We start from the raw sequence: 10,425 nt of genomic DNA, 5'->3' as shown, positions 1-10,425 counted from the left end.
ACCATATTTAAAACAAATTAAATATATTCCATAAAGGACAAGCAAATATTCTGCATTTTCTGCTACATATTCAAATTTTACTATAACCATAGAAATTATAGCAGTATGTTTGATACGATATAAGTCATTTTTCACTTCGGGTAGAGTTAAAGATTATAAAGAGTACTAATTTCAAAAAGTGGGAAGTTCTTGTAAGTACTAAACCTTTGGCATAAAGTAAATCATTTTCGACGGAAATCACTTATTTTTTCGAAAGTTGATAAGTAAGCACAAAACATTACTAAGATGGTGGGGTTGGGGGTGAGGAGGTGGGGGCGGGAGTGGGACCGCGCGATTCCACAGCATTTTGACCAACCTAACATGAGAACATTTTGAGAATATTTTCCTGTTTCCTTATCTATGATGATAGATCTAACGTTGATAGGCTCAGTGAAGTATTATCTTATTACTAGTGACCCCACCTGACCGGTGAATCACTGATCAAAGAGCGAGCGACCTCCATACCAATACCAATCAGAAAAGAGACGAGTAATGCATGTCCTCCTCAAATCCCACTTGCGGGATCACACTGAATATGTTATTGTCGTTGATGATAATTTTCCTCCTTACCAAAAGGGTGGGACAAGTGTCAAAGGAAAAATCACAATCTGATGTTGAGAACTCTAGTAGAGGAAGAGAAAAGAAAAGGTTATATAGCTTTATTAAGCACCATCAATTTTCACTAGTGAACTAACTTCCTTTTTCCCTTCTATGATTTCTGTTATATCAAACTATTTCTCATCATTTTCCTATTGTAGCTTAGTGCTTCCAAAATCCATTTTTCTTTACAAAAATCTCTTCTTTTTGAGTCTTTTTCCCCTTACCAAAACACCTCCTTTCCACTCAAATACAAAACTTAGTCTCAAATGGCTATGGTCAAACTAGAAGCTACCAAAAATACTACTACAAATCTTCTTGATCCTTCATTTTCTTCTTATTTGATCAATGGTACTGAAAAAACCATTGTACTTAATCTTGAATCAAGTAAGAAGATAGATGATGGTGAAATAGACATATTTAGTGCAGAAAAATACTTCAATGAAGGGGTTGATGAAGTAAACAATGTGAGACAAAACAAACACAAGATTCATAATGATCAACCTGTTGTCGCTGATATAGTTTCTTTGCAGCAAAAGATCAGACCTTCAACACCAAGTGTTCATTCAGAATCAAGTTGGAATAGCAGAAGTGCATTGTTGCAGAAAGTTACAAGAAATTATCAGCAGCAGCAGCAGCAGCATCAAGCACCGCGGCCAATAAAGACGACTAAAAACAAGTCTTATGGAAAGAAATTCCTTGCTAGATTTGGCTGCAATTGTTACTGCAAAGACAAGAACTCTGTTGAGATTGATGATCAACTCCGCGAAAAAAGTTTCAAATCAAAATCAAAGAAGACTAGTACAATAGGAGCTAATCATCAAGATTTGCACTTCAAGAGAATTGATGATTCAGGAGTAGTTGGATTGAAATCAGATGAGCGTTTCGTCGTTCCTGTTTATGATCCTAAAGGTGGGAATGGGATACAAATGATCAAAAAGGAAACAGAAGAAGAGGAATCAAGAAAGTCACTAGAAGTGTTTGGCTTTTCAATAACAGAGAAAGAAAGAAGCAAAATGAGTCTTGAGAAGAACATAGGCATGTTAACATGGGATGCAATTGTTCCGAAAGCTGAAGAAATCGACATTATCAACATAGGTGCAAGTTCAAATGGAACCTATGAAGAAGATTACGCAGAAAGTGATGCAAGTTCAGACTTGTTTGAAATCGAAAGCTTCCCAAGTAACAATACAGCTAATCAAAGTCTAGTTAGACAGGGCTCAGATAGTATGTCATGTTATGCTCCAAGTGAAGTTAGCATTGATTGGAGTGTTGTAACTGCTAGTGCAGCAGATTTCTCTATGATGTCTGATATAGAAGAAGTTAAAATACCCTCAATTAGAACCAATAACAACTCCAATGGAAGAGACAAGGCTAAACGTCGTTCGAGCATTTTGTTGGGATGTAATAATCATAAAGCTGTAGGAGTTGTGGGAGATGCATATAAATCTAGTGAAAAATCATCAATTGAGATGCATCAGAGGACTTATGAGCCTATTATGCCAATGACAAGGTTTCATGCTGAGAGCAAAGTGAATCGATTCGATGGAGGAAATAAGAAACATGATTTTACTACAAGATCATTTGCTACTACATATTCTGGACGTCCTGCAGATTTCTTGTATGCTTAGTTAGATGTGAAAATTTTTATGTGAAACTTTAGTAGTCGAAGAATAAAGTAAAACTAGTTAGAAGTATTTTTTTGTTAGTTCTTGTTCTTGTTCTAGTTCTAGTGTGTAAGTGTAATATGAGATTCTTAGTTTTAAGTGTTGGGGGTTGTTTTTATCGATAAACGCTGGTTATATTTCTTTATGTTGTTTGTACGATTTCTTTATGTTGTTTGTACGATTAATCGATTTATGGATAAGTGATCTTGGAGTAGTCGGTCTTCCTGTTCAAACAAACACAAAGCTTCGTTCCTCTTCTTCTAGGCAGAGGTACTTCATTCCTCAGCAAAGTGTTCACTTCTTTTTCGAAAAATAAAAATCGGGCTTTTTTTGTTGTAAATACATCTTGTTGATTATGTATTTGCGTTTGTGGCTTATTACTATAGCTAATGTAACTGAATAATGATATTCGCTACATCAAAAATGATCTTTAGCGGCAATTATTAACGATAATAGCTCAATTGTCGCTAAATATATAACACTTTTTGTATGTCTCTAAAGCTTTTAGTGACATTGGATCTAATGACATTCAAACTAATGTGGGTAAAAACTTTAAACACTCTTTATTAATGTGTATATTTATTGCTGCTAAAAATTGCTTACTCTCTTTTATATATGATGATACGAAGTCAGATTGATGTCGACTACTCATACTCTCATAGACGAACCTTTAATGGATGCAATTCAACACGAAAGATTTTTTTAAATTTAAATATAGAAGTGTTGAAACTGATAAAAAAATCGCAATTTCGTTATTTTTCCTATTTACAAGCCTATCTCGTAGCAATTATATGTGTTCACTAGTTGAGGCCGGTACCTAACAATAAATAAAAATAATTATAATCGAGAACTCATAAACTAAAAATCTTAATTTTGATCACTGATTACTATATATGATTATTGATTAGTTACCAACTTACCATCAATGGGTCATGTTCTTGCAAGACATTCCATACTAATTAAAAATTTTTTTCCTCTTTAATTGTATTTAATATTGTGGGGTTGATTAATTACTTCCTTTTAATTAATTCCAACTTGTCATGAAAGTGATATATATTGTGTTCCTCGTGGCTGGTTTGGTTCATCCTTGTCCAACCATATTATAAAAGGACTATATAACTATTTATTACTATACGTTGATAAGTTTTAAAATTATTGACATATGTAATCTATCATAATCGTTTATTTTTATCTGTTTACTATATTAACAATTAAAAAAATCATTAGTTACCTCCTCATTCCAATTGTAATCTAATTTTCTAAAATAGGTATATTTATTTATATACGTTGATAAGTTTTAAAATTATTGACATGCATAATCTATCATAATCGTTTATTTTTATCTGTTCACTATATTAACAATTAAAAAAATCCCTAGTTACCTCCTCATTCCAATTGTAATCTAATTTTCTAAAATAGGTTTTAAGCCATTTTTGTCATTTCATGTTTTCTTTTTATGTATGCTTAATAATTAAACAATCGGATCAAATTAAATAAAAAAACAAATCGATAAATATATTTATCGTATTTGATGATAATTTAGTTTGATTTTAATATTTTAAAAATAATTAAATTGATTTAATTTTAATTTTAATCGATAATCGATTCAAATCGACACCAAAAATGCCTAAAAATTGAAGATGACATATCTCAATGTGATTGTTCAAACATAGATGCAAAGCCAGCTGGTCTTTTCGAGTGACTTTTCAATCTCTAACTTTTAAAGATGAGTCAATTTTCAATAATAAATGAAAATATATATATATATATATCCAAAAATAATCTCAATAATTCATTACCCTTATCTCACAACATGAATTGACATCTACAATATTATTCAAAGTATATCAAGAAAAAAAAATGAAGACTAAAGTATATTTTAATCATATTAATAAATAATTTTAATCGAATTGTGCATATTAATAAGTTTTCTAAAAAAATAAAATGAATTTATTTATAAATCCTAGTCTATTCTAGATGAGAAACAGGTCTAAAATTTGTCATTTGAGTAAATATTTTATTAAACTTTTTCTAAATTTCAAATCATCTTTTTCGTAAAGAGATCAATAGTGCACGTCCAGCTTCAAAAATAGCTCATGAAACGAGAATTATTTAAGAGCATATAAAAAGATAATAATATGTTTTTGTCAAGTAAAATGTAAACTTAACACCCTTCACTCTAACTTGTCAATCGCAGTGTGAATGACATAAATAACATATGAGGGTCAATATCGTGACATAGTAACATCGAATTAAAATAAGATTCTTATTACCATATAGAGAAATATATATTCAAGACAAACTCAATCCGAAAAAATATACACTAGTTTCATAAGATAACAATTATTTAAAATCATATAAAGAAATGACCAATATATTCGTCATTCACCGTGGCACACTTAACATACTTCCTTTAATTTTATATAATACAAATTTAAATTAGTCAAATAATCAATATGAGACTTAATTATATATTTTAGCCCCTATACCTGAATTTATTTTTCAAAAAGTGGTCCAACAAAATATAATTAAGATCCTTATCACTTTGCTAACAACTTATTAGGTATTTTCTTGTAATATAATATGTGTATAGGTTCTCTACCAAGTGTTAAATTAAGGCTTTTTTATTTGACATAAAGTTTGGTGTCCCTCTTATTATTTTAGATTCTTCTAGTATTACTTCCAAATAGGTTAATAATCAGCTTATTTTATTAATTCAATTCATTTTAATTCGTTCAATTATTTTTAAAATTAGATTGATGTGTAGTTTAGATTGATCTATAAGAAGCTTTATTTATATTTTTGAAAAAAAATATTTTTTATTTGATATATTATATATAATCATAAATTTGAATTTTAAAAATTTTGAACGCAAATAAATTATAAGAAAAAAAATAAAGAATTAAAATTTTAATAAGAATTGAGGAAATTGGTTATAACTTAACTTTTAAACGAATCATTAAAATTTCAACATATCCAAATGCAATTCAACTCACATGTTTAAGACCTCTACTTGCAAGTGGTGAGTTAATATAACTATGTATAAGAAATGTATATATATACAGACTATTATACAATGTTTATACACTGATATATAGTGTATATGTAATATATAAGTATATAAACCATATACTTATATATGAAGTATAACTATATATGAGAAATGTATATATATATATATATATACACACACGCTATCATACAATATTTATACACTGATATATAATGTATATGTAATATATCTATATTGAACAAATAATATATAAGTGTATAAACCGTATATATATGATGTATATATAATATCACACTATTACACAAAAATCAAATGAAGACGGAAAGAATGTCCATTTTTTCTAATACTAATTTAAATTGTTAGCACTAATTATTTAACGACAATAACTTAAATGTCGCTAATATGTTTCTTAAAGGCCATTGCTAGTGACGATTACATTTTAGCGCTCTTTGTGAATGCTGCTAAAGCCTATTCGGTAAAGGCTTTATAGCATTCATTACTTTTTACTTCTACACTAAACAAAATTGTATTATCTTTGCTCTTCTCTGTACCTGTTTCTGCTAAAGTAATACGTATTGATCCTCATTCTGTAGTCGCGATAACTTTTGAAGCATCGATTCATAACATTCCTATAACCGCGAAAATGCTTTATTTCTTTTCGTGCTGATTCCATCTGAGATCTGTCCTGCATTGTTGTAACAGGATCCAGTATCAAATAGAATGTGTATACCTACTTTTGCATAAGAAAAAACTCGAAAATTCCCAATGACTTGTATAGATTAATCCTTTCTAAAAATACTAATAAGGACTATAAAGAGGACAGTGTTGAAGACAAACAGAAACCACAAATATACTATGTCAATATCGTTTAATTTCATACATATAGACAGAAGTTTGCACTGCAACGACACTATAGTAATTGATCGCGCTGCAGTGCTTGTTAGCTCGTTTGAAGACGCGAGGCAAAATATGGATTGTGATGCTAAAATTTGAGTGTTTCATGATTAAAAAAAGTTTTCTTATTAACCTTCACCAACAACTTATTACAAGTTCAGCTAATTGTAGAAAACAGAAAGCTAAAACACCTCCAAACATACTTTCTTATATGTGTATTCATCAACTTTTGCTAACATTACCATTTTCCTTAACACCATTATCTTTTTCGTTTACACTGTCAACACTCTTAGCTTCTTCAGTAGCTGTTACTTCTTTCTTTTCCTCGCGATCTTTCTCTTCTTTCTCCTTCTCAGCCGCCTTTGCTCTCTCTTCTTCCTCAGCCTTAAGTTTCGCTTCCTCTTTTGCAGTTTCGAGAGCTTTAATCAATCTCTCTAAACAAATATCTGCATTTTCCTTTGAAGACTTAGGCATCAAATTCTCAGCAATATCAGCAGGAGTCATATTAGTTTCCTCTAATAAACGACGAATCTGAGGAAAGTGAACATGAGATTCAACGACGTCAAGATAGTTATGTGCAAGAACTTTGAATGACTCAAAGCAACAGTATGATAGGACAATATGTTTATCCATTCTCCCCCTCCGGATTAGAGCAGGATCAAGCTTCTCCACGTAGTTTGTAGTGAAGACGATTAGCCTTTCACCGCCAATAGCTGACCATAGACCATCAATGAAGTTCAATAGTCCTGATAAAGTTACCTCACTTTGCTTTTCTTTCGTCTCTCCGCCTTTTTTCATCTTCTCCTTGACGGCATCTTCCTCAGTTTTTCCTTTATCTTCCTCTTCTTTCTTCTTCTTATTCGTCTCTCGTTGACCTGTTAGGTCAAGGGAACAATCTATGTCTTCAATCACAATAATAGATTTACCTGTTGTATCTATCAGGAGTTTTCTTAGCTCGGTATTGTCCTTAACCGATGTCAGCTCAAGATCATAGACGTCATACTTCAAGTAATTAGCCATAGCAGCAATCATGCTAGATTTACCGGTTCCTGGAGGACCATAAAGAAGATAACCACGCTTCCACGCCTTACCAATCTTTGCGTAATAGTCTTTTGACTTGCTAAATGTTTCGAGATCATCTATGATCTCTTGCTTCTTGTTTGGATCCATAGCTAGAGTATCAAATGTTGACGGATGCTCGAATACTACTCCACTCCACATCCTCCCTCCCCTGTATCTATAACCACCTCCATCTCCCTTATTGTTCGTGTACAGCTTTCTCTGTCGTTCTTTCACAGATATCGCCTTTCCTTCATCCAACACATACTTCAAGTATGAATTTGTGACAAGGTCGCGATTCTTTTTGTGAAATTTTAGCTTGAAATATCTCTTCTCATCCTCCTTATACAAAGATATTGTCTGCCTGCTCGCTGGTTTTTTGCTCGAAATCCACCAAACCTTCTCGCCTTTATATTCATCCGTTATCTCCTCATGATCATCCATGGTTAGGACAAGCGATTGACCATCCTTCACCGAATTGGCTTTGAGACGCTTAGCTTGTGTGCTCGAGCTCTTGCTTAGGTACCTTTCAATCGATACGTAAGCTTTGCTCCGCTCAAACCACCCTTCAGTTTCAAGTTCATAAAAGATAATGTGCATATAAGGATAGAAATAGTTCACGAGTTTATCGGTATACCTCCTAATATGACCGCGAAGTTCGTGAGGGAAGTAGTTCTGGTACATGGTCCAGGTGAACATGATGGCTGCAATGGTAGGACCCAATTGAGTCCATAGATCTTGCATCATCTTGAAGTTAATTGGAGTATTCAAGTTTATGTGAATGTTTGTTATGGCCTTCTATATATATGTATATATATAGAGAGAAATGACCAGAGAGCTAGGACGTGTAAAATGCCTTTAAGACAAGATAGAAAGACATTTTGTCATTCTTTTTTCGATAGACTCAAAAGTCAAACTATATCACATAAATTGGGACATGGACCTCTAGACCTGATCAAAGATCCAACTCCCAGTTCTGAGCTCGGGTCCTATTAGGTCGAAGTCAGATCCTCAATGGAGCGTCGGGTCCCGGGTCAGGACTCGAGGTCAGATCCTAGGTCGAGTGTTGGGGTGGGGTTCCGGGTTGAGTGATGAAGTCAGGTATCGGGTTGAGAGTCGAGGTAGGATCTAGTCAAGAGTCAGGTATTGCGTGTTAGGGTCGGATCGGGTTAGAAATCAGGTCTCGAGTCTCAGATCGAGAGTCGGAGTCGGGTCTCAATTTGGAAATCGGGTCCTAGGTCGATTCTCAAGTCAGGTGTTGGGGTCGAGTCCCAATTCAAATGTTGTGTCTCGAGTCGAGAGTCGGGGTCAACTCCTAGATATCGGGTCTCGGGGTAGGATCGTGAATCGATTATCGGGCGTGTATAATGCCTTTTAAGACAAGATAAAAAGACATATCTGTCATTCTTTTTTTAACGCACATTAAAAAGGAAAGTACTATCACATAAATTGAAACAACGTTTCTATTGGCAATGTTGAAATACTGTTCTTGTCCTCATTTGTAGACTTTTAAGTTTTAATTTTATATAAATTTAAAACTAGGTCCCTTGAGAACTATAGGAAGGTTAAGTTAATATTAAAATCCAATAATGCATGTGAACATTTGTCTTTAGTCAAGGGGACCATATATATACAAGATGTCATTGTACTTACGTATGGACGAGTGAATTATGATCATATATATATATATATATATATATATATATATATATATATATATATATATATATATATATATATATATATATATATATATATATATATATCATTTAAAATAAAATACTTTAAATCATCTCATATTCGATATACACGTAAAGACCAATAAGGAAATGAATCACAAACGTTAAATCAAAATTAAGGTTAAGTAATTAAAAAAAAAAAAGGAAAATCGAACGAAAAGTTAGGCTTGAACAAATTAAAGTATATTTGTTTGTTGAACCAAGTCTTTCAACAAATTATATTTTATTAAGCCACCCCTTCGTTGTTACCAGCTTGCATTAATTAATATAATTGTCTTTGTTTATATTAATATATTAATATAATAATTCATATAAGACGATACTTTGTGTTTAGGTAAACTACAGTTTCCTGGAATATGCACTCTCATTAATGCGTTAAATATCTTGACTTATAATTGTTGGTCTGTTTAAATATCCTTTGTCGAAAAATTATATTATGTATATAAATTATTATACGAAATATATAGATTAAAAATTATTTTTTATACATACATATTTAACCTTTAAACACTTTTTAACGAAATTTTTGATTTTACAACTGATTGTTACTATTATTAACAATTTCCTGGAAGTTGCTCAGGTAAAAATACTGTCATGACATATGAAGTAGAAATATGTTGACTAATACAATATTGGTCTTTTTAAAATATGTATGTACGTAATCAAAGTGTCAATGAAAAGGAATAGTAGACATCATGGTATACGCCATGCATAGTGTCATGAAAATTTTAAAGCATAATAGATAAGCGTGTCTTTTATTTTGGCTTCAGTTAGCATTAAAGTTTAACGAGTAGACATACATATTGTACGCGACAATTCGAGTGAAATACACTACTCGGACTGATTTGTTTATGCTATGTAGAATGTGTGTCACTTATTCAACTAAATACAAATTTAAGTGTCTATTTGTGCACACCTAAAATTGAAGGATATAAATGTCAACTGGGGTCAAATTAATATGCATATTTATATTGGGCGATAGCTCAAGTACAAAACTCGTACAATTCTTTATAACTCACATGTAAAACTCAAAAATTTGAGATAGTTTAAATGTTTTATGTTGAATGCCTTAAATCGGACCCGACGGTATACAATGTTGTTGTATTGGGCCCTTAATTATCTGTCAATTTTGTATTTTGGGCCCAAGCCTGTTAGGGCGTAGCTTAGCACTATATATAGACACTATGGCAAACCCTATTCTGTATTCTGTTCTTGCCTCTCCATAATAAAACTGCTCCCCCTCTTCCCGTGGACGTAGCCAATTTATTGGTGAACCACGTAAATCTGTTGTATTGTTTTTCGCGTTTATATTTTCTCCTATTATCTCGAATTCTGCATAACAGTTTAGATAAATCAAGACTTGTTTAGGGTTTGTTTTTTTTTAGCACCACACATATCACAATTGAACTTTCCAAAT

At 32.1% G+C, this 10,425-nt stretch overlaps 2 protein-coding genes across 2 annotated transcripts; one reads left to right on the top strand and one right to left on the bottom strand.

Moving 5' to 3' along the window:
* The first annotated feature begins 382 nt into the window (after positions 1-382).
* LOC101264929 (protein PHYTOCHROME KINASE SUBSTRATE 1) lies at positions 383-2,517 on the top strand. The gene has a single exon (XM_010322379.4). The coding sequence runs from the start codon at positions 906-908 to the stop codon at positions 2,265-2,267; it is 1,362 nt and encodes a 453-aa protein (XP_010320681.1). The 5' UTR covers positions 383-905; the 3' UTR covers positions 2,268-2,517.
* A 3,795-nt stretch (positions 2,518-6,312) lies between these two features.
* LOC101264625 (AAA-ATPase At3g28580) lies at positions 6,313-8,410 on the bottom strand. Its single transcript, XM_019214122.3, has one exon. It carries the CDS (start codon positions 8,014-8,016, stop codon positions 6,433-6,435), a length of 1,584 nt encoding a protein of 527 aa, XP_019069667.1. The 5' UTR covers positions 8,017-8,410; the 3' UTR covers positions 6,313-6,432.
* Between the last annotated feature and the right edge of the window lie 2,015 nt (positions 8,411-10,425).

The sequence above is a fragment of the Solanum lycopersicum genome, chromosome 5, assembly GCF_036512215.1.
Source record: "Solanum lycopersicum chromosome 5, SLM_r2.1".
Classification (NCBI taxonomy): domain Eukaryota; kingdom Viridiplantae; phylum Streptophyta; class Magnoliopsida; order Solanales; family Solanaceae; genus Solanum; species Solanum lycopersicum.
The sequence above is the reverse complement of the archived record's forward strand: the minus strand, read 5'-3'. Positions and strand labels throughout refer to the sequence as shown.

Bases quoted from the DNA above. Each gene is read 5' to 3' on its own strand.
- LOC101264929 (XM_010322379.4), top strand. From the start codon at position 906: ATGGCTATGGTCAAACTAGAAGCTACCAAAAATACTACTACAAATCTT.
- LOC101264625 (XM_019214122.3), bottom strand. From the start codon at position 8,016: ATGATGCAAGATCTATGGACTCAATTGGGTCCTACCATTGCAGCCATC.